Here is a 26,109-nt window from a genome sequence, read left to right as displayed (position 1 = left end):
CAGCAAAATGAGGAACACCTTTTGGCTAAGACAGGCAGCCTCTGTAGCTTTAAAGCACAGCTCAACACCTATTTCTTCACTCTTGCTTTTAGTTGACTTTTAAGCATCTGTGTTGTTATTCATGTTCTCACTGTTTTGCCTGATTCACTGCTTTTTTTGCTATTATTTTAATGTTGTTTTATGCTTTTATATTTTATTTTTTTGTTAAATTATTTGTACTTTTTCTGTAAAGCACTTGTGCTTTGTTCTTGCTCTGTAAAGCATGTTGAGCTGCAATTCATGTCATGAAAGGTGCTATACAAGTACAAGTTTATTATTCAAAAATATCAGATCTACAAGCTCACCCTGCGTCACATTGTGATGCGTTATGAGCTTGTAACCAAACCAAAACCAAACCAGTATTTGCTGTTGTCAACATCGTGTCTGTTGGAACACACTCAATAATATCCAGACAGACAGACAGACAGACAGACAGACAGACAGACAGACAGACAGACAGACACTGCTGGAGGGAAAGACCAGTGTAGCAGCACATACATACATACTGTATTAATAATAATAATAATGACAAGTGGAGTGTGATCCAACAGCATGTCACAATGTATTACAGCGTTGTAATGTTGTTATGAAACAGCCTGGAGCGCAAACAACATCCATAGCTGGAGCTCAATGGATCTGGTCTGGGTCTGCAGAAAGTTGGCTGAAATTACAGCTACAGTGTGGGGTCTGTACTGTACAAGGACCCCCTGTCCCACCCAGGCAGAGGAGAGATGGAGGGAGGGAGGGAGGGAGGGAGGGATGGAGGGATGGAGGAAAAATAGTGATGGTACGAAAGACGGGTCAAAGAGTTAAACACTTAACTACTTATACTCTATATATACAGTACCATAGACATAGACTTGTTTGACAGCAATGTCATGTTGGATTCATGTTAATGTGTATTTTCAGACAGTTCACCACTTAATCCCTCAATACTTCGAAAACTTGTACGGTCTACTCTTTTTTCCCCCCCTACACCAAACCTCTGCTGAGAATACAACGTTGTGAACGTTGTGAGCTTGTATATCAGCTATTTCTTTTTTGCAGAATCTTCACCCTCAGAATAAGGATGCTACTGGTGTTCATGTGGTGTAAGACATGAAAACTTACAGTGAAAATAAAAATATGAGCTAAATAAACAAAGTGTTGTATACTTATAAATGACCTGACACTGAAGGGAAGGCTGATCCAGTGAATGAGTGAGTGAGTGACTGTAATTCTAACATCATCTGACTGACTGACTTACTTACTGACTTACTGACTGACCGAGTGACAAACAAAACTGGTGACTGACTGACCAACTGACTGAGCAAGTGAGGGAATGAGTGAATATACGCATGCATACTATAATGATTACATGAGTCCATCATACAGATCACCTTCCATTGAACCATTGATAGACACCCAACTTCCACAAACAAACATGTTCAAACCTGTTTTAACACAATTTGACTGAAATTCTAAACTTGAGACGACATTCACTCACTCAAGAGCGTTCTCTGTCCGACACACACAGACGGACATGCTTGACGTTTAGCGTTTAACATTCCAACACAAACTAGTAGATTCAATATTCAGATGACTCGATGCGTTCCAGTCTACATATCTGTCGTAAACAAGTTTCCCCTGTGAAAGGGGTCTCTGTCACCGGGGTTAATGGGGTTAATGAGCTTATTAGTAACCGATTGAGTTCAGAGAACTTGCGGTGGCTGCTTAGGGGTGGCGTAGTAATGGCTGCCATGGGCGCCTGGCGTCTGTGGGAGAGGAACATCACTGTTAACCGTGTTTATTAGGGCTAGCTAAGGCAATGAACTATAGTACATACTTGTTTTCTATGTAGTACAGTACATACTTGTTTTCTATGTAGTACAGTACATACTTGTTTTCTATGTAGTACAGTACATACTTGTTTTCTATGTAGTACAGTACATACTTGTTTTCTATGTAGTACAGTACATACTTGTTTTCTATGTAGTACAGTACATACTTGTTTTCTATGCAGTACAGTACATACTTGTTTTCTATGTAGTACAGTACATACTTGTTTTCTATGTAGTACAGTTACAGTACATACTTGGTTTCTATGCAGTACAGTACATACTTGTTTTCTATGTAGTACAGTACGTACTTGTTTTCTATGTAGTACAGTTACAGTACATACTTGGTTTCTATGTAGTACAGTACGTACTTGGTTTCTATGTAGTACAGTACGTACTTGGTTTCTATGTAGTACAGTACATACTTGTTTTCTATGTAGTACAGTACGTACTTGGTTTCTATGTAGTACAGTACATACTTGTTTTCTATGTAGTACAGTACATACTTGTTTTCTATGTAGTACAGTTACAGTACGTACTTGGTTTCTATGTAGTACAGTACATACTTGTTTTCTATGTAGTACAGTACATACTTGTTTTCTATGTAGTACAGTTACAGTACATACTTGGTTTCTATGTAGTACAGTACATACTTGTTTTCTATGTAGTACAGTACATACTTGTTTTCTATGTAGTACAGTTACAGTACATACTTGGTTTCTATGCAGTACAGTACATACTTGTTTTCTATGTAGTACAGTACGTACTTGGTTTCTATGTAGTACAGTACATACTTGGTTTCTATGTAGTACAGTTACAGTACATACTTGGTTTCTATGCAGTACAGTACATACTTGGTTTCTATGTAGTACAGTGTATCTAAACCGAAGTTTAGAACCTCTAACCGACTTAATTGAGAAGCAGGGTTTTCTCAAATGACCTTTCTGATGATAAGGACACAGACAGCATCGGAAGCTGTATGCTCAAGGGAACATGCTGTGTCGCGGATTTAGCATGTGCTACAAACAAGGCAGCATCAGACGACTAGCAGTGGCTTATAATGACCTGCTGCTGAGAGCTCCAAGAAGCAAGAAACAAGCCAGATGTCTGTTAGTGGGGTACCCACCTGCTCCGAGCTGGGAACACACAACTAAACCACTTGATAAAACCTATAGTTGACCACTTATTAAACCCTGTAGTTGACCAGGGACCCCCAGGGGGTCTATACTGCTTTCTTCCCCTTAACACAAAATCTCTTCACTGAAATAGGTGATCTATAAGCTTGCAAATGGGCTATTTTCACCAAATGTTCGTCCGAGAATAGAGACCATGTTTCATGCATGTGTTTTAACTACATAATAATCTGGGGTCTGGCAAACTTCTCTGTGTAGTGTGTGTGTCTCTGTGTGCGCGCATGTAAGTGCGAGTGTGTGTATGTGTGCGTGACTGTGCATGTGTGTGTGTGTGTGTGTGTGTGTGTGTGTGTGTGTGTGTGTGTGTGTGTGTGTGCAAGCATCTGGGCTTGCAGTGCATCTGTCTGCAAGGTTTATTTTAAACTGTCGCGCATCAATGCCTCTCTTTCACAATATGACAGAAACCAAAAGCCAAAAGCATCTCCCAGCTGGCTGGCATCCTACACGCACACACACACACACACACACACACTCGCGCGCGCACACACACACAGAGAGAGAGAAATGAAGAAAGACCACCTCATGCACAAACCAGTGCCAAATGCCAGCGGGCACAAGGTACCAGCAGAGTGATATCACCACCTCACACACATCATGCAGTCATCCAGGCATGAGGTCCCACAGCCAGAGACGCAGAGGAATTGCGACTGGATGGAATTCCTGGCAAGTTACATACAAATGACTTCATCGATTGGGATTCCAAGCCAAATCCAAGCTAATATAATGTTGCTGTCGGTGCAGAAACCTCTTATCTCCATATTAATTTTTTTTGTGTTTAAAAAAAAAAGAAGTCATATTTGAAAAATGGTCTGTAATGTAAAGTACACATGATGTGAACATGCATGGTACATTGTTATTAGACTCAAATGTACCCTTCAATTTCTTGTTTATGCCCAAAATGATTGGATATACAGGTTGTATAGCAATTGTAGAAATATTAGACCTTAATTGTCAAATGTTCAATCATGTTCTAATCATGTATACTTTACGTTACTTAATCCATTAAGACCGGGAACGCATCTGTGTCATATTAAGATTGCTTTGGCTATTCAAAAATAGCAGATATACAAGCTCATAGCGCGGCACCGAGTGCCGCTCTATGAGCTTGTAGATCTGCTTTTTTTGAAAAATCTTGAACATTTGTGCAAATGTTTCAATATATTTTTTAAAGGGAACATTTGTAACTCGTTGCGCGTAACTCTAATCTAAAAATGACACCGATTATTTACCGGTCCAAATATTTAGTTTTTTTACATTTTGGACCAAATAGCCAATTTTACATCGAGGTGCCCACTACTTAGTGCCCTCTCTTCCTCAGTGCCCACTCTTCCTGTTACAGTTGAAAATGGGTGAAGTGCTCAGTCAACTCTTTGAGAGTTCCATTGACACAGAGGGGTTTTGCAGTGAGTGCAGTCAGTCAGTGAAACACACACAGCTCTGCTAACACACAACAGCTGCACATGAAGACAAAGAGCCAATATCTGCTCTTACAATGGAGCCAGAGAATGCACTTTAGCTTTGATATTTCGGCATCATTTCCAATGGCCATGTGTGTCCTGTCTGTCTGTCTGTCTAGAGCTCCTCCCCAGGCTCTCTGACACCAGACGGTCACATGGGTTTGTCTGGGGGTTCCAGAGGAAATAGCAGATTTATCCCATCTACTATATATATATATGCTTTATTATTTTATTATGGGACGTGAATAATAGAATTTTAATCTGTGTCATAAATATTGCTCATGTATGACTGATTGCTCTCATACTCCCACTGTCAGAACAGATGCGATAGGCCGACACGCACGCGTACACACACATGCACACACGCACACGCACACACGCACACACACACACACACACACACACACACACACACACACACACACACACACACACACACACACGGTCCCATGGGGAATTATGAGTCCCATATGTGCAGCTGTGGACTGCATGTGTGAATTATGTGGGGGAGAGAAGAGAGAAAAACAGAAAGATATAGACAGACAGACAGACAGACAGACAGACAGACAGACAGACAGACAGATAGAGATACAGATTAACATGTACAGAGCAGAGAAAGAGAAACAGTCAGGTATATAGAGATAAGACAGACAGAGAGGGATGACATGCGGTAAGATTGGTCCATAAATCAATATTATATAGATGTTATGACAAGAGACAGACTAGATCTGGAATGTTGTCTTTCCTGGTTCTAAAAAGGCTGCTTTAGAGAAAGTGGCATAATTTTCTGAGCTTATACCTGACTGCTCTAGCTGTTTTATTATTTGCCTTTATCCGGTAATTAGTTAATTATAGATCAGTGGATCTCAAACTTTAATGTCAAAGGCCTCCATTACTATGGGTCCATTCGGTTCCATTACTACACCCTCAGAGTTAACAGACCTGTATGGGTCCCTTTGGAAACCAGCTCAAGGAACACTGAGGGTACCTGGACCCCACTTTGAGCACCACCCATTATATAGGCAATGCTTGAAGATTACTGACACAGAGGGGTCATACATGAGCAATGTTTATGACACAGATTAAAATTCTATTACAACTCTAATCAACAATATCAATATTATTGAGGTAATGGTAAAAAAAAGGAACATATTGTTTGATTTAGCCCATATCGCCTATTGCAACTTTTTCAGGTCAAGGACCGCCAAATTAACGTACATTTGGCCTCGGACCCCCTTCTGAAAATATTTTGTGCCAGGAACCTCCATACAAGATTTGTGTTAACATTTCAAAACAATATTCCACAAAAAAGAATCGAGAATAGCACACATACAAGCTCACAACGCATTGTATGGCGACCTGTTGTATAAAGTGCTTAAACAGATTTTTATGCTAAATTAACTCATTTTGCTGAAGACCCACTGGAACCCCCTCAAGGACCCCTGAGGGTCCCCGGACCCCACTTTGAGAACTACTGGTCTACTGTAACTCCAATGGGAGCTTTTGGCATCTTCAGGGAGAGAGAAACCACACCAGTGTAAACGCCTGCGGCCTGATGACTGACCCGTTATTCACATAGATGGTTTCTACAACAAGCCCAAGGCACAGCTGCAAAACTCACTCAATAATCCACTGTACTACATGAGAAGAGAGGGGGGGGGGGGGGGGGGCTGGGGGCTGAGGGGTGGTCTGTAAATAGATTTCAGTCACATCGCCTGCTTGATATCAGGATGTATATTCATGTGTAGTGCAGCCATAAAGGAAATGTACATGCAACCCCTTAAACAACAGTCTGAGAAACAGACAACTGAACTGCTTCTATACACCAAGGGTTTACAAACTTTTCAGGCCCCCAAAGTAATCATATTTGAACTGGGGACCACCCAAAATAATCATATTTGAACGGGGGACCCCCCACCCTGACAAGCACTAATTGTAGGAGTTGAGGCATTGCATTTAGTTTGACTTGATTTCACAGACATATAAATATTGCAAAAATAGCAGATCTACAAGCTCATAATGCAGTGAGCTTGTAGATTGGCTATTTTCACAACGTTTGCCTCTTTCTTACTAATAGCCTATTTAACAACCCCCAAAATCATTTGGTGACACCCCCTGGTCTCTACACTAGATGTCAGTCCCATATATTAGGATGTATATTCATTCATAGTAGGCTTAGCCTTAAAGGAAAAATACATATAAACCCCTATTAAAACAGTGTGAGAAACAGCCAACTGAACTGGTGTCTACACACACTCTGTGATTTCCTGCGTGTAAAAATAAAGTGTCACTTCACTCCCTGACACACCCGACAACTTATAGGGCGAGAGAGTGACAACAAGTCATTAACAATAACACCGCATCTGGGAAGAACAGAGAACTGTAACACATTTCTACATCGTTACCCATGAAATGCGCTATCAATGATCCTACCTGTAAACTGAGCGCTATCTGACGAATGTACATCATATTCAGATCCTCCAGAATCCACAGCTTATCTTCCATGATGGAGAATTTATCCACCGGCATCTTTTTATGAAGAAGAGATGTATAAGATCCTCAAAAATCACTTTGAAGACTATAATTAAACTACGCGAGACTTAAAATCCGTGCGTTTTGAGGCAAAAAACGACCGAAAACGCCATAATTTCAGATCAAAAAGTAAAAGAAATACTGCACTTGTTGTCAATAGTAGTAATAGTTTCTGCTCCCGGTTTATCTTTTCTGAAGAATCACCGCCGGTCTGAAGGACCAGCGCTGTATAATCCTCTCCGTGCGTAAAAATGTTAATAATGTATCCAATAATGTATCCACTTAATAATGTGTCCAAAACGCCGTTGATCGTCTTCCATGTAAAGTTTCACCAGCAGATACAATGTAACAGACAGACAGAGGTGGAGAGACGACAGTCAGGCTTCAACCCATCTGACAGCACAGACTGAACACTGTAAGAACACTGTAATAACTGTATTAACTAATAAGCCCCATCCAGTACATCCAAGCCTATAAAAAACTAAATCCCGAACTCGTTCACTGCGCGTATTATTCTGCACTTTCCTCTCTCTCTCTCTCTCTCTCCCCCCTCTCTCCCTGTCTCTCTACCACTCTCCCCTCTCTCCCTCTGTCTCTCCACCACTCTCTCTCTCTGTCTCTCTACCACTCTCTCTCTCCTCAGGGTGTTCTGTGTAACAAAGCTCTCTCAGACTCCCACAGTGAACAGAACAGTCTCAGCAGCCTCAGAGGGAAGAACCGCTGTTCTGTTCTCTGTTCTGCACTCTTTGTGTCCCTCAATAGTGACTGTCTGTCTGTCTGTCCAGTCCGTGTCCGTTGTGTGCGTGTGTGTGGGGTGTGTGTGAGACCTCTCTCCGCAAAAAGGGCATCGCCTCCGCGTTTGAGAGCGCTCCGTGTGTGTGTGTGTGTGTGTGTGTGTGTGTGTGTGTGTGTGTGTGTGTGTGTGTGTGTGCGTGTGTGCGTGTGTGTGTGTGGGGGCGCGCGCGCGTCCAGTGGTGGACAAATAAGTAGCAATATACTCGTAGTAGTAAATATTCAACTCAAGTATTCAAGTACAACTTAAGAAGAACATGTTCTCTTGTTAATCTTAATGCATTGCTGTTTTGAAATTTAGAACATTACAAACCAAAAAAAAAAACGTTTAAAAAAATCAGATTTTTTCAGATTTTTCAGATCTTTTAAACATTTTCCAGAATTTTCAGAAACAAAAAAATCTGACATTTTCAGAACATTTTCAGAACATTTAATTTGGGACCCCAAAGAGTTTGAAATGTAGAATATTAAATCATGAGCTTAAAAAAGAAAATCCATTTTTTTTAAACTTTCAGTCAAATGAAATGAGTGAAATCGTCTCTGTCAGGTGGAAACCTCATATGTGTTTTCAGGATTTTCAGGATTCAAATTCAAAAATATCAAAAGTATCAGATCTCAAAATGCGTCGCTTCGCACTGCCTTTTGAGCTTGTAGATACTTTTGATGCTTTTGTGTGAGCTGTAGTATGATCAATGGGGGTGTTAATTAACAAAAAAACACTTCTGCCGACAGCAACAAAATGTACTTAGTTACTGTCCAGTGTCCACCACTGGACACAACTAGCGCACTGTGTGTGTGTGTGTGTGTGTGTGTGTGTGTGTGTGTGTGTGTGTGTGTGTGTGTGTGTGTGTGTGTGTGTGTGTGTGTGTGTGTGTGTGTGTGTGTGTGTGTCCTTACACTGAACTCAGCTGCTGTGCTAAATTAACCCACACAAAGCGCCTCTGGCCATGGCCCATGCTAATGAACAAAAAAAAAAGGGTCAGAAACAGAAATCTGGCGATAGGAGAGGACAGGGGTTACTGTAGATTAAAGTCTACACGCCACGCCCCTCTAAAACAAACAAATACATAAATAAATACCAGACTGTCACAGAAGCTTAGTGGTCTGTGTGTGTGCGCGTGCGTGCGTGCGTGCGTGCGTGCGTGCGTGCGTGCGTGCGTGCGTGCGTGCGTGCGTGCGTGCGTGCGTGCGTGCGTGCTGGGAGGGAGGGTAGGGCTTTGTAAATTTTATGGGGTGGATAATAAATGGTCAAATTATAACCATGTCAGATGACTTTGTGGTTGAGATTCAAGAGCGAAACAGAGAGAAAACTCCCCCCAAAAATGTGTTCACACACACACTGTTTGTATGTGTGTTTATGTGTGTCTGGTGGTACAAATTGCTAGAAATTTGGATTGGATAAGATAAGCGTCAGCCAACTCGGTCAAGGGGCCAAGAGTATTTCTTTTTTTGGAAAGGCCAACTGAAATATGTCAGGATATACAACCCCCCCTCTGTCACCCAGTGGCTTTAATCTTTTCATTGCTTCTTGAACTCTAGTGTCCCGGGGATATTAGTGGGAGTGGGTTAGGTTGGGTTAGTGGGGGTGGGTTGGGTTGGGTTAGGGTTGGGATGGAGGAGGAGGGGGGTTCCCCAGCATGTCACCATGATGTTCCTGTTGTTCATCTATTCATTGTGTTATGTGTTATTGAGAAGAATGCATTATGGGGAAATAAATGTGGTTATGGAGATTCATGTTTTGTGTTTGTGCTGCGTCATTCATTTTGTCCATTGACGTTGTATGTCATCGCTGTCGGGTGGAAAACCTCATACAGTATGTCCAAAAAACTGTTACTTTTCAGGATTCAAATAAAAAAATTGCAGATCTGTAAGCTCAAAACGCGTTGTGATGCGATGCGTTTTGAGATTGTAGATCTGCTATTTTTTCTACTCTTGTGTGACACTATAGTATGATGGCCGAGTTAGTAGGTTAATAGTAGCGAAGTTTTAGGTCAGGGTTAGGGTTAGAATTAGGGTCGAATTTGGAGTGACATGGTCGGGTGCTGAGTGAGGGAGTTATAAAGTGTGTCCCTATCGAAAGGTGTTGTCATCATGGCTCGTTTTTTACTGAGCGTTATTCCACCAGCAGCCAGTGAATTATTCTATGTTATGACTATTTGGAGCAGGTGCCGTTTATAATGGCACATAATAAGCAATAATGCAGACAATGCCAAACGTGCCAAAGACGAAGTGACGAAAATATCCTTAAGTGGATAGTTCACCCCCAAAATGACTTTTATTCTATCGATTAGTCACCCCATGGAGACTTGAATTCATGGATATTTGTTTGCATGGGTCACATTCCTAAGCCAATAATTTGATGACCGGCAGCGGTTCCGGTAGGAAACACAAAGAGTCTCCTTTGTGTCTCCAACCGGAACCGCTGCCTATCGGTCCGCTGGTCATCAAATTATTGGCTTAGGGATGCTACACAAACAAAAAAATATTCATGAATTCAAGTCTCCATGGGGTGACTAATCGAAAAGAAAAAAAAGCTTCATTTAATGGACCAACAAAAACATTCTGTATTCCAAAAAATATAAACCTACAGAAATATATATATTTGAACTTAGCCAGCTCAGTGGCCTTGTGGTTAGAATGTCCACCATGAGATTGGGAGGTCGAGGTTCGATCCCCCTGGCCAGGTCATACCATAGACCCAGTGCCTCCTGCTAGGCACTCAGCATCAAGGGTTGGATTGGGGGGGTATAAGTCCCTGTGACATACTAGCGTCATGTCCAGGGGGTGTACTTTGGAGGTGGGCTCCTGACCTATAGGACCATATGGCTCAGCAAGGCTTACTTACTTACTTAAATCCCACAGCTACATCCACAATGTCCATTAACCCATTAAAACCGGGAACGCATCTGTGTAACCACTTAAACCATTATTTTATACGTTGGCTATTCAAAAATAGAAGATATACAAGCTCATAGCACAGATGATCTGCTATTTTCTTTTAAAATCATGAACATTTGTGCAAATCTTTGAATATATATATTTTTAAAGCGACCATTTGTAACTCAAATCTTTGCTTCTGGGGGGTCCCTGGAACTAAATATTTTGAGATAGGGGTCCTTGGCCAAATACATATAATTTTGGGTGGTCCTTGACATGAAAAAGATTGAGAACCATTGATTATAGCAACATAAGTATTTTTTTTTTAACTGGATTTAGAAGACATTTGTAGAATCCCCCAGAAGCAAAGATTTGAGTTGCAAATGCTTGCTTTAAAAAAGTATATATCCAAAAGATTTGCACAAAATGTTCTACAGAAGACACTCTACAAGCTTGTAGCTTGTAGATCTGCTATTTTTGAATAGCCCAAAGAAATTTTAAAATGACACACAGATGCGTTCCCGATCTGAATGGGTTAATCTCATTCCGATTTATGTTTCCTATATCTTCCTCAGGGTTGCTGCAGTCCAGCAGAACAAGCAAATCTCCAAAGTTTGCTCCACTTGACTCTGAGCTTTAAGCTCCACTTGTATCGCAGCTCCTTTGGGAGGGAGGGAGGAAAAAAGGAGCGATTTATGCTGCCTGTAGCACTTTATAAAACCTCTATACATCTATCCTCCACCGCCTTGTCCTGCTTGACCCCATACAGCTGGCCGTCATCAGTGTCCAGCAGAGACCTCGTATCTCAATGTTTAAAATGTGTAGGCTGTTTTTTCTTTTTTAGTAAATCATTATGCCCTACAGTACATCGCACAAAAGTAGTGGAAATAGCAGATCTACAAGATCTACGTAGAGCTAGTAGATCGGCTATTTTCAGTACTTTTTTTCCCGACTTTTTTTTCCAAAGGACCACACTGCCACGGACGATTTTGGCGACTTTTTTGGGGGGTGTTTCCACTAGATGGTGCTTTTCTCTAACACATGAGTGACCATTTCATCCCCAGATGCACACAGAACCAGGAGAATCGTCTGTGTCTCGCCTCCTGTGTTTTACTATGTATTTTTGATGAGACATGCTATTTTCAATGGCCTATAACAAGCAAACGGGGGGTCAAGATGACATTTTCTTTTTTTTTGCGGAAGCAGAGTGAAACTCCCCGTGATTAGCAACCATCAGGGGATCGATCATACTGGAGATAAATATTCTGTGACTACTTGAAAAGGTAAGAAAATAGTGGGTGATTCATTTATTTATTTATTCTGGCAGTGAAAAAGTAAAGGTTTGGACATACAAGGTTTCCACCCGACAGCAACGTGCTTCCATGTGAATTGCCATGGGGTTATTAGAATGTGTTGACTATATGAATCTGTCTTGTTTCTCTCTCTCTCTCAGTGTGTGTGTGTGTGTGTGTGTGTGTGTGTGTGTGTGTGTGTATGTGTGTGTGTGTGTGTATTCCCGTGGCGTGGGAGAGACCAGACACGCACGGAGGACCACAATTGGACGACTCTTGGACACAGGAAACCGGAGTCATCTTTTAGCGCGTCGCTCGCTTCACTGAGTCACAGCCAGAGCCACTATAAATTAAAACACACATTCCTGCTGGTGCACACACAAACACTGTGCAAATATACACACGCACAGACTCACATGCATGCACGGCACACACACACTCACACACACACACACACACACACACACACGTGTGCGTGCGTGCGTGCGTATGTACACATACAAACACAGAGCAGACACTCTTCTGGTATTCACAAGCACTATGTAAACACACACACAAACACACACCTAGCTCTGGTATTCACAACTCTATGTAAACACACACATATACTGTACACACACATCACCCCCTCATTTCCGTAGGTGTAGTGTACACGCACGCACGCACACACACACACACACACACACACACACACACACACACACACACACACACACCACACACGCACACACACACACACACACACACACACACACACACACACACACACACACACACACACACACACACACCACACACACACACACACACACACACACACACACACACACACACGTCTGGTATTCACTTTACAACTCTATCTAAACACACAAATACACACATACTGTACACACACATCACCCCCTCATTTCTGTACGTGTAGTGTGCACGCACGCACGCACACACGCACACACACACACACACACACACACACACACACAGTCTCTCTTTCTCTGTCTCTCAACTCACTTTAGTTCAATTCATTTCAATTCAATATAACTCAATTCAACAGGGCTTTTTATTGGCATGGGAAATGTAAGTTTCCCCCATCATGCCTTGTGCTTCAGGCCAACATGTGTGAACATGTTTCATATATCGTCTCTGTCAGGTGGAAACCTCATATGTCCAAAACTGTTTCTTTCCAGGATTCAATTTAAAAAGATGTGTCTACTGGCATCTTTTGATGCCTTTGTGTGACGCTGCAGTGTGATCAAGTAGGGACATTAAATGGGGGAAAAAAACAGTTAAAGCCTCACTCACTAGTAACTTTTTTAATCAATAAAATGACATTTTGTCCGATCTGTATGGTAGAGTATTTTAATACAATATAACTTGTACAATTGGGGTGGTTATATTTTGTCTCCTTGCTCTGCTATTGAGACATTTAGATTGTTTCAAAGGTCATGTCTCACCTAGACACAGGATCTGACACAAATTTTGACCTGATGGTCAAATGTCAGCACTTGCCAGCACTTGCCCAGGAAACCGGGTTCAAATCCGGGGTAGAAGAGGAAAGTTATACATATAAGATATGGAGATAAGAGGTTTCTGCCCGACAGCAACGAAACGACACACTTCTGGAACATAAAGAAAAGTGAGCAAACGGTTGAAAACAAAAGCCGAGCTGTAAAGAAAAAAAACAAAAACTTTCACCTTTGCGCCAAAAACAGCAGCGGTAGCAAAAGCCAGGTCATTTCCCCAAGAGGAGCCTCCGCCCTGCGACTTTAAATTACCCGACTAATCTGTCTCTCTCACACACACACACACACACACACACACACACACACACACACACACACACACACACACACACACACACACACACACACACACACACACACACACACACAGTAAGAGATTTATTGTTCCTGAGGTGAAGGAAGGGAGTTGCAAAGAGGAATAGTTGAGGTGAATACACAGGGAGGGTGTTGGGTGCTCGTGAAAACATTGTGGGACTCTGGTGTGTGTGTGTGTGTGTGTGTGTGTGTGTGTGTGTGTGTGTGTGTGTGTGTGTGTGTGTGTGTGTGTGTGTGTGTGTGTGTGTGTGTGTGTGTGTGTGTGTGTGTGTGTCTCCACTGTATGAGCCCTATGAAGCAGAGGAAGGCTCTACTCTCCTCTATAAGGTGTTTTTACAGGCAGACCCAGTCAGACCCCTCTTTGAAACTGAAGCCTGGCTGGACCATGCTCCTCAAACGCTGGAAAAACACCCAGACAAGCCACTTATCAAAACCTCCAACCCGGCCAGAGCAGAGCTGTGTTGAATTACGTCTTAAAACAGACTCACGTCTGTCCATAAAGACGTATTGTGTTCGCTGTCGTGGCTTCTGTGTTTCCAGAGAAAGGTAACTAACCAGCGTTGGACTGCTGGCTCTCAACATGTGGTGTAGAGAGAGAGAGAGAGACCCCTGGGGGTCCTTGAGGGGGGTTCCCAAGCTAAATGACTGATAGTTAGGAATCAAATCAATCTATAACGCAGAGAGTGTACCATACCAAATGGCACACTCCCTACAAGGTAGATTGGGGTCCAAGAGATAAAAAGTGTATCAAATGGGGGTTAGTGGCTTAACCCATTAAAGGAGTAGTTCACCCAAAAAATGACTTATTTTCTATCAATTACTTACGCCATGAAGCCTTGAATTCATGTCGATTTCTTAGTTGTTGTTGTATTTCTGAGCCAATCATTTAATGTCTCCTACCGGAGACATCAGCATCTTTCCGCCAGTCATCAAATTGGCAGTGGACTAAGTGATACATGAACGATAGAGAAATGCTAATCACTCGCCTGCGAATCAAAATTACTCATAAGATTGGATGACTCATGCCTACATGTTCATGCCTTTATTCATGGCACAGGAGCTAGGAAAAATCTACCTTGTTCCAAAAAGAATGAGGCACTGGAGCATCACGGATTAATACATGCCTTTTTATTTACAAGGTGCTTAAGTAAACAAGTGACTCACGTTTCAATGCTAAGTGCATCTTCATCCAAGTCATGCTGACTCATTTATTCATCCGTGATGTTGTAGTGCTCTTTTGTCTGCTGATGGCTCCCACTCCTGTGGTGCCCCGGACCTGCCTATTAACTGTTTGATGCACGGTGGTTCTCCCCAGAGCAAGCAGGCAGGCTCTATTGGCTCAGTGGTAAAAACAAATCAGCACTTGCGCAGGTGACTCTGGGACAAATCCGAGGTAGGTAGGACACGAAAGTTACATAATGCAGCTTTAAATATTGCAGAGGAGTGGGACATATTGCTCATCCCTTATGGCCAACATTCGAATGTAACAATGTGCAAAATGTGACATACTGTAAAAGCACTTTGGAATGGAGAAAGGCAACACAACTAAACAATAACGAGTAACAGTAAGACAAAAAAGAAAAGATAGCATTAAATAGACTTTAACGATGTTCAGTATTTAAATTGATGCCAATCTGGTAATTTCAACTTAAGTCTGGCTACACAAACGATTGTGAAAAACTAAAACCCTTATGGTGAAAACCATCTGAGCAGCAATGTCTTCCAGGGCATTTTCCAGCTCTGATTTGGCTCCAAGCAGAGCCAGCCCAGAGGCTTATAGAGTCACATAATGATTCACAATGTGGAAGGAAATAACAAGGAAGAACAGAATACATCAGGTGTGTGTGTGTGTGTGTGTGTGTGTGTGTGTGTGTGTGTGTGTGTGTGTGTGTGTGTGTGTGTGTGTGTGTGTGTGTGTGTGTGTGTGTGTGTGTGTGTGTGTGTGTGTGTGTGCGTGTGTGTGTGTGTGTGTGGTGACAGTACAGTGCTACTGAAAGGTACCTTATGACAGCCGCTCAGAGGCAGAAAACAACTATTATCTCAATAACAGGGTGTTGCTATGCTAGCAGGAAGACCACTGGCCCACATAGAGATACTGCATGATTCTGACGATAACCACATCGCACCTCAATACCGCTGCAAGTCATGTGATGTACTGTGGGGATGAGCTTGTTACTGTCAGCGCTGCAAACAAACAAACAAACATGACTTTTCTTTTTTAATGTTTCTGTTTTTTTTGCTGGTGAAAGGTACAGGATTGTGTATGATGATGGCATGTAAGCTTATGATACAAACAGAAATATCTTCTCGTTAATATAATCGACTTTAGAGGGGTTTGTTATTACAGTAAACGTAAGGATTTATTTTGTTTTTTTTTCAACCCCGTTCTAAAAGGTTAGGGTGCCGCAAAATCCTCAAACATATGTAGGTTTAGGGGTCTAACTTTAGTTTTTGTATATGATGTGGCGAAAGAGGTAATCCACGGACCCTTTGCCGGTGTTCTACCGCTGCCGGTAGCCAGTCCAGTGGAACCTCATCTCTGAGCTGTATAGCGGAGAGAGAGCTAGGTTCGTAATGGGGCCAAAAACACCCCAAGCATTTTGGGTTGTTTGCACATGTTTTGGGTGAGTGATGGCTACAGCTCAGCCTGACAGGGATTCTGATGCTATCGGTGAAAACAGAACACTAAACAATAGATTCATGTACATCAGTGGTTCTCAAAGTGTGGTCCAGGGACTCCAAATGGACCCTAAAAGGTCTGGAACCCTTACAGGTCCATTTATGGGGTTTCTTGAAATGTGAAAGTTTCAAAAACAAACAGTTTCAGAACCATTGATGTATAGCAATGGAAGGCTCCACCTGGCTGTTGTGATGAGATAATTGGCTGACAGGAGGGAGAAGTCAGACACTTCATTTAAATACTCCATCACGAGAGGGTGAGCTCTTGCCAAAAATAACAAATCTTCTATAGATATCTAGCTTGAAGATCGGTTCTGTTTGGCAAGCGAAGGCTTGCTGTGCTATGGAATGGAATATAAATGATGATTTATAGATCTCACAGCATCTCAGGTACGGCTCGATGTTTTACGTTGGCAACGGTCGGAGAGGAATGTTTACACACATAACAACTCAATCATTTTGTTCCAACATGAGCCGATAAATTAACCTCCCCACACGAACACACACACACACACACACACACACACACACACACACACACACACACACACACACACACACACACACACACACACACACACACACACACACACACACAACACAAAGTACACATACACATATTTGTATTGCTGAACTTGCGAGGACCTTCAACTGGTTTCCATAAAGGACCACATTCCTTCCATGACCTTTAACTGTCACCATAACCTTCAAAGTAAAATGCCTCACCTTAATCCTCTACTTGACATTAACCTCTACCTGACCTTGACCTCTACCTAAACCTAAACTCTACATAACCTTATCCTCTACCAAATCCTAACTCTACCTAAACTTAAAGCTGTACTATGTAACCATTTTTTTTAGGGATTACAACGTTATTTGGTCAAATCTGTGGAAAGTATGTTAATACAACAATATAACTTCTATAATTGGGGTGGTTGTATTTGGTCTCCTTGCCGGTGTCTGGTTTGATAGGACTGGTTGACAAGTGGTCCTGCCTGAAGGTAAAAACAAAAAGTCTCCCTTTCGCAAGAAGGCAGGCTCTATTAGCTCATTGGTTAACATGTCAACACTTGCACAGGAGACCCGGGTTTGAATCCGGGGTAGAAACTCCTACCTAAGCCTATAACTCTATATGTAAACTTAACTTCTACATAACCTCTACAGAAACTAAACTCTAAGCTTAAAATAGAGCCATTAAACATGATAGACACGATTAATGTCCTCACTTTAATCACTTTCTCTCCCTGTCAGGATGTCTGGTCCTCATGAAGATAAGCAGAAGAACACACACATATTTGTATTACTATACTTGTGAGAACATCAGAAACATTTGTCCAGCGATTTTCATGAATGTTATTTTTAATAAATGTTGCCATTTTTAACTGTAAGCCTAAAAATAGCATATATATATATATAAGCTATTTTTCAGTGCACGACACTGACACTGACCAATCCCAACATGAAAATGTTTCTAATTGTAAACTTCTCTCTGTTTTAACCATAAAACTGCCATTTCCACCAGGAAAATGGTTGTCAAATTCTTCTATACTTGTGGGCACGTTTGGTCGCACACACACACACACACACACACACACACACACACACACACACACACACACACACACACACACACACACACACACACACACACACACACACACACACACACACACACACACACACACACACACACACACACACACACACACGCCAGGGCAGACCTTTACGTAATAGGCTCTTAGAGAGCTTTGACAACAATAGCCGGTACGTTTTGCTCTTTCTGAACGGACGTGAGGATAATACGGAACACTTCCTGTCTGACGGGTGCTAATCAGTTTGTCTAAAGAACACCAACAACACTCTGGAACCAAGAGGTCCATGTGGGTCACTCCAGTTTAGCCAGCGGTCGTTACACCACATGACCACCAGGGGGGATAAGGAACAAGGAACTCACTCTTATGTGTTTCGTTGCTGTCAGGCAGAAACCTCTTATCTCCATATTCTAACTTTTTGTGTTTTTTCATAAATGAATGCCCTACTTCTCAACCAGTCCTTGAGGGGGTTCCAGGTGGTCCCCAGCTAGAGAGTTGGAGAGTTGTTTGTATGAAGAGTTGGTAACCAAATGGACCCTTATAGATCATTAACTCTTACGGGTCCATTTGGTTTCATTTTACGAGTTAAATTATTGTTAAACATCTGCATTACTTAATCAAAGAATTGTCATTTGATCAACGTTTGCCTGTTATCTCTCCTATGGAATTGTGGACAAAAATCTTATCCAACGATAACAAAACATTCTAAGTCTTGGGTCTGAGAGTCTGGATCTCATCAAAAGGTGGGCTGTGGCTCAAATGCCGAATAAATAATGGTCCTTGATATAAAAAGGGTTGAAAACCACTGGCATACTTGATCATACTACACTACAGCGTCACACAACAGCTCTGCGCCGCATTTTGAGCTTGCAGATCTGCTACTCTTGATGCTTTTGAATTTGAATCCTGAAAAGTAACATTTTTGGACATATGAGGTTTCCACCCGACAGAGACGATGGTTTGCAACATAGCATTGAGGTTCCAGGGTCCTCTCAGGATATGTATGGATGGATACATGGTTGAGCAGTCAGTTAATCAGTGATCTCAGTATCTATAGCAAATAAACTGCAGCAAAGTGAGGTAGTTATATACTTTGTCATATTAATCGCCTATAATGAATATAGCCGATCTACAAGCTCACAACACGTCACATCCTGATGTTGTGAGCTTCGAACAAGTTTTGTGTGTAGCTGTGTCTCTGTCTCTGCTGTTTCATGTTGAGTTTCTGAACTGGCCCCTGTAAAAAGTTAAAGCATATACCACCACACCACTTTTTTTGTGAACTGCTAGTAAGTATTCAATCAATCAATCAATTTCATGTGGGTACTGTAGCTGTGTCTCTAACGCATAACATTGAAATATCGCTGCCATTTGTTTCAAAAGGTTATCCTGAGCTAACCTTTCCTATAGTGAATGTATAGGCTAACTATTTCTGACAGCAAATGCACTTAACTCCTTATGGTTTTGTGAGATAGATCTCCTCTCAGTTGCAAGATAACACTAGCCTGGTAAACCACCCGGTCGCGGAATTCAATTGCATTTTCATCCAATGCAATGCAACGCGATTTCCGGGGGGGGGGGGGGCAATCTAAACGTATGCTTTCTCATATACAACAAAGCCCCTTTGAATTGAATTGTCTCGTTTCATGTTGTTTCATATTTAGTTTGTATGTAGCTGTGTCTGTCTCTTTAGTTTCATGTTTAGTGTCATCTATGTAGCTGTCTCTTTAGTTTCATGTATGTAACTGTATCTTTAGTGCCATGTATGTAGCCGTCTCTGTCTCTGTTCTTTCATGTTTAATGACATACTATGTGGCTGTGGTTCTGACTCCCTTGTATCATGTTCAGTGTCATGTCTGTAGCCGTGGCTCTGTCTCTTTAGTTTCATATATGTAGGTGTCTCTGTCTCTTTAGTGTAATGTATGTAACTGTCTCTGTGTCTGTTCTTTCATGATGTGGCTGTGGTTGTGACTCCCTTGTATCATGTTCAGTGTCATGACTCATGACACATCCTCAGATGTATAATTCCCTACAGACAGTCATGTGCTGTGAACAGTAGGGAGGATGGGGAGGCGGCCATTATTACATCATGTTGACGGTGCAAACTACTTCAAAAGTCTGGCACGTCCTAATCCAATCTAAAAAGGGTGGGAACGTCAGCAGGGGATTGGGTCCTTGTGTCACTGCCAGTGGTGGAAAAAAATACTCAAATATTTGACTTAAGTAAAAGTATCAATACTGCAATGTAGAAACACTCTAAGTCCGGTAATCAAAATGTACTTGAGTGAAAGTACAAAAGTATTGGCATAAAAACATACTTAAAGTAACAAAAGCTCAACAAAAGGTACTCGTTATGCACCCGTTTCACAAGTTATCATACTGTATGTATAAAATGTATACAAATATTTTGTTTAATAGCAGATCTACAAGCTCGCAACACATTGTGAGCTTGTACATCGGCTATTTTCAAATGTACTTGAGTAAATGTACTTTCCAACACTGGTCACTGCACTAGTGGTCTGACATGGTGTAGCCAGACATATCGGAGATCTCCACCTAACCGATATGTCTGGTGTGGCGACATTTAAATGACTCAATACATCGTAGTGGCTAAAACGGTGGCGAGAACTACTTTGGGAAACCACAACAAAGACTTGGAATTGAATTGAATTTCAAAGGGGCGCCAAGTTCAGCAGGGAGGGAGGGGTACTGGGACAGCATCAACCTCGGAGTGTGTGTTAGTGAAACTCCTCCCTGACTGTGTTTAAACTTTACATGAACAATATTTATTCAGTCAGAATGAAATAATTCAGATCAGAGATGCCAACTTAACTGCTTACGTGGACGCCAAATAAAAGTAATCCTCGTTTTAACTGCCTCAAAGTATTTAATCGGAATATTACTTTTGACATGCACAAGTGATTCTGTCTGGGACCAACACACCAGAGATAAACGATGGGAATAAGTGTTTACATGCTGATATTTTCCTGTTGATTCTGAATATCAAAAAGATTTACATCACCACCCCTCTCAACCAGAATGAAAATATCTTCCAATCAGACCGGATCGGATTATTCTCTTCCAATTACGGTGCCATTTGTATTCTTATTGAGCTGTCATTCTGAATGTAAAGCAGTTACTGTCAGGGGGAAAGAAGTGGCTCGTGGTGACACATGATATAATGTATGTCGTCATTGTCAGGTAGAAACCTACTGTATGTCCCAAGAACATGGAACCAAAACATTCAGAAATAGTGAAAACAGCCGATCTACAAGCTTGCGATGCGATGCGTTGTGTGAGCTTGTAGATCGGCTGTTTTCGCAACTTTTTCTTGACACTGTTGCATACCGATGTAGGGCATTAAGTGACATGCATACCTGTGACCATTTTTACAGCCTAATATCGGTATCGGAACCCCAAAAAATCCAATGTAGGTCAGGTTCAACCTCATCTCTCAAGACAGATTGCAGCATCACTGCCCTAAACATACTGTAGTGTTGTTGTTGTTAGTGGGAATAAACACAGAAGCACCCAGGAGGAAGTGGACTAAGAAAAAAAGTGGACTACACAAAAAAGGAGGTGATGCCTCCTGAGGCAAAAATATAAGATATTTTTTTATTTTTATAACTTTTATTTTTACCGAATGGATTCCCAGATTGGGTTCTATCTAAACGTCTGTGCCTCAGACATATCTTAAAATATGGCATATGTGGCAGGGAACCAGCCAACACAGGCCCTCAGGCACCCAGGCAGGCAGGCGGGCAGGGCCCCCCTGCCCACAACAAAGGCCCCACCGACTGTCATCTAGACGCAATCTGTAAACTGAGCCCCACCCATTTCAGCCATGGCTCCCACACAACTAACTGTCAGAGACACATGTACACACAGAAACAAACCTCACATATACACACAAACACACAGAGCTAGACATAAACATAAACAAATGGGCTGTGTCACATCTGCATGATTGTGCTGCGCGCACGCACACACACACACACACACACACACACACACACACACACACACACACACACACAGACACACACACACACACACACACACACACACACACACACACACACACACACACACACACACACACACACACACACACGTACGTACATACGCACAAACGGCACTAGAAGCTGTGGGAAACAACTAGTCTCAGATTATGAGATACAACTACAGTCGGGTCAAGGTTCTTTCTGTATGACTGTCATCACAGCCGCGCCAGGATATTCTCCCAGGACTTTATGGAGCTTCACAGCCAGGAGGAGGAAGTCACACCAGCATCACAGAGAAATATTACAGAGCATAATGGTTGCTGTCTGGCAGACTCTATTCTACTGTACGTGTATGTCCAAAACTGGATATTAAAATGGGAATAAAAGAACCAGTGTTGCAATGGATCCAGTGCAGTTATTATTTGTCAAAAGCGCTTGTTCATACTTTTCATAGGAGTAGGTAGGAGACACAAAGAGTCTCCTTTGTCTCTCCTACCGGAACCGCTGCCTACCGATCCGCTGGTCATCAAATTATTGGCTTAGGAATACGACAAAAACAAAAAGATATCCATGAATTCAAGTCTCCATGGGGTGACTGGATAGGGAACACTTTTTTTGGGGTGAACTATTCTTTTAACCACTTTCAACCTGGACTAAACACACCCAACAACTGAATTCGGAGAGAAAAAGAAAGAAAGCAAAAAGAAGTTTCACAAAAACGTAATGGCAGATCATAATAGTTGCAGCAGGGTGTAGGAGCTGAGCGAGGTGAGACGGGGACATGTTTGCTAAAATATCAGACATACCCTAGTAGTAGTGGTACGGTAATTTACAACAGAAATTTAGCGTATCAGTCTGCTCTGCTACTCTGTTATCAGGCTACTATTATTCAGTATGAGTCACTGTGTATGCTGGTGCAGTCAGTGGCACGCTAAGAAGAAATAATGCTCCATCACTGGCTAAACCTGCCAGGTCTGACGTTAAAACCCAGCTGCATTAAGGCACAGAGAATATAGCAGCAACATCCTGCAACATCCTGTACAGTCAGTGACAGTATATCTCAGTGCCTTTAAAACTTTTTCTCCACAATGTACACCAAAGAGCAAGTCAAATGTGAGGCGTTGGTTGTGAACACTGGAGAGCACTATTTTGTATAATTTAAAATGTTCCCATATAATGACATTTCTAGAATAGGGGACATCAGTTCGAAAGTGGTTTCTTTATTGAATATATTGAATTTGCCTTCGCGTTGGGAAATGAGTGCGCACAAAGTACTGACAGATTGAGTAAAATAAATGAATAAAACAATTCATAACTTTTTGTATAGTTCTACATACTGCAATAATAGAGTGTGGTTGTCACAAAATCCAAAGGCATATCCAAAGGCTCCGTCGGGTGGAAACCTTATGTGTCCAAAACTGTTACTTTTCAGGATTTAAATAGAAAAAATAGAAAAATAGCAGATCTGCAAGCTCAAAACGCGTCGCTTCGCGCCGCGTTTTGAGCTTGCAGATCTGCTATTTTTGACACTTTTGTGTGACGCGGCTGTAATGTGATCAAGTAGGGCAAAAGCCACAAGTTAGAATATGGAGATAATAGGTTTCTAACCGACAGCAACGATATACTGGTGTATCCAGAGTTCACAACCTCATATCCCTACAAACGGTGGTTCTCAAACTTTTTTGAGTGGTGCCGAAGGCAACCACTCCTATATCTGGCTTTGTCCGTGTGTCCGTATGTATGTATGTATGTATGTATGTATGTATGTATGTATGTATGTATGTATGTCCGTGTGTCCACCAAGCTAACATCGGTCAAGCATCACGTGACACGTGACAATATGTTGAAAGGGTGTGCTTTGATTGGCTAGTGAGACGCATGACAAAATAGAGCCCTATAAATAGGTGTATCACTTCGAAACATTGTTTACATGTTTCGAAGTCAGCCAAGCTAACATGTCCAATATTAGCTTGGCTGATGGCACTGATGTCACTCTTAGATGTTCTAATCTAAGAATCAGAACATTTCTAGAAAACTATGGTTAAATATAGGGTAAGTGATTTCCTTTGGTTGAAATAGCACGGGTCTGCTGGCAGAGACTTGTGCTCCGAGGAGCACATTTTCTAGTCTGTTTTCTATGTCTGTCCACAAACATTGATGACAACATCAATACGGGGGTCAATATGGGGCTCATCAAAGGCACCACTCACTTCACACAGGGTGTGATTTTTAATTTCAAAGAGTACAAAATGCATTTTGTACTCTCTCAGAGTTACAGAACTGTAAGGGTCCATTTGGAACCAACCTCAAGTAATCCTGAGGGTCCCTGGACCCCCACTTTGAGCACCACTGCCCTACAACACTATCACTCATTCCTACAGTACATATACTGTACATGCTTACACACGTATAATCATGCACAATCGTATTAATTACAAATCTGTGTGTAACAGTTAAGATTTAGGGTCAGGTCAGGTGTGCTAAAAAAAAAAAACTACACACCTGGTTAACCTGATGACATCACCGTGCATAACGAGGTGTGAAAACCAGACGTATCACACAGATTTGTCTGGTTTTCCCCCAGGAGGACAGTCATTCTCAGTAGTCAGGCGTGACCAACGCGTGATGACAGATAAACGTTCATAAGTCAGACACATGCAGCCGGCGTAATGACAAGGCATGTCCAATGGATGCTATCTCTGTGTGTGCTAGTGTGTGAGTCGGTTTGACATGCCTGTAGCTTCTCAGTGACCTCATCCCCTTTATATCCAACAGGTTCAGTAAGACAACCCTATGATGTCTAGGCTAGACTACTGTACACTATGACTATGTATTACCTTAGGGTTACCCCCCGTTGTTGATAATAATAATGATTGCATTTTTATAGCGCTTTTCCAAGTGCTCAAAGCACTTTACAATGACTCCTGGAATGTTCCCGAATTTCCCAGTGGCCAGCACGTCCCTGCTTGAACCCCAGCATCCGTATTCTGGGGGGAACGTTAGCCAAAAATAGCCGCTCACGTTGTGAGCTTGTAGATCGGCAAAGACATTTGGTGTAGACAGAGAACATGGTACAGCCAAGTACAGAGATAACTCAGGTCTAGTTTAAGGAGTCTAGAGGGTTTTAAGTGTTTCACAACCTGTATCATAGTGTATGTATGTATCGCCCGGGATTCTAACCCGGGTCTCCCGTGTGCAAAGCCAACATCTTACCCACTAAGCCCAAGGGTAGATATCCCTATCGCTTGGGGGAGATATTAGACTTTCAGGCCATCAGGCTGAGGTAGTGAACCACTCTGTTACATGTATAAGAGCTGTTTGAACTTGTAAGATGTGAGTCATTGTCTGATTCCCAAAAATAAGGAACAAAGTGTGTGTGTGCCTTATTAGTTCAATAAGGGACACGTCTTAGTTTCCAAATAAGGGACAATTCCTTATTTCCATGGCAACCCTAATGATGACACACGAGTGGTGTAATGGAATCAACCCTCTGCTCTACAACTTCCTGTTCTCACCTCATAGTGTGCAGGTCATAGTCAAATATGTCATTTTTCCACTTGCTGGAAATAAATGCCATTTTTGAAGCAAAGAAATTGCTTCAAACTGCAGGCTGTGAAAAAGGCAGAGAGTTGCTGGAGCAATGAGGCTGTCTGCTTCGTCACACAGACACCATTAGTTATCCACCAAGCAGGACGTCAACAACACACTTGATATTCTTCTACGCATAGTCCCCTGGTTCTGGAAAGTGTAATTGAAAAATATATAACAGGCTATGTGCTCGGATACGGTGTACCCCCCCCCCCCCCACACACACACACACACGGACACACGCGGTATGGTATAGGCCCACGCACAAACACACACATACACAACCAACTAACCACTCACACACATACTCATAACCGCCAACACACATACACAGGCAGGCACAGATACAGACACACACACGTACACAAATGCCAACACACATACATACATACATACATACATACTGTAGGCA

General features: G+C 42.0%; 1 protein-coding gene across 3 annotated transcripts in view; it reads right to left on the bottom strand.

Annotated features, from left to right (window-relative positions):
- The window catches only part of rtkna (rhotekin a), a 161,488-nt gene that overhangs the window by 86,993 nt on the left and 48,386 nt on the right, over positions 1-26,109 (bottom strand). The window contains exon 1 of one of the 3 annotated variants that reach the window (XM_084055726.1): positions 6,940-7,551. The exons of the other annotated variants lie outside the window; for them this stretch is intronic. Within the exon in view, the coding sequence (XP_083911852.1) occupies positions 6,940-7,035 (96 nt within the window). The 5' untranslated portion in view covers positions 7,036-7,551. Of the gene's footprint in view, positions 1-6,939; positions 7,552-26,109 lie in introns of those variants that run through there. 3 annotated transcript variants of the gene reach the window in all.

This window comes from Gymnoscopelus microlampas (genome assembly GCF_963454915.1).
Source record: "Gymnoscopelus microlampas genome assembly, chromosome: 4".
NCBI lineage: Eukaryota > Metazoa > Chordata > Actinopteri > Myctophiformes > Myctophidae > Gymnoscopelus > Gymnoscopelus microlampas.
The sequence above is the reverse complement of the archived record's forward strand: the minus strand, read 5'-3'. Positions and strand labels throughout refer to the sequence as shown.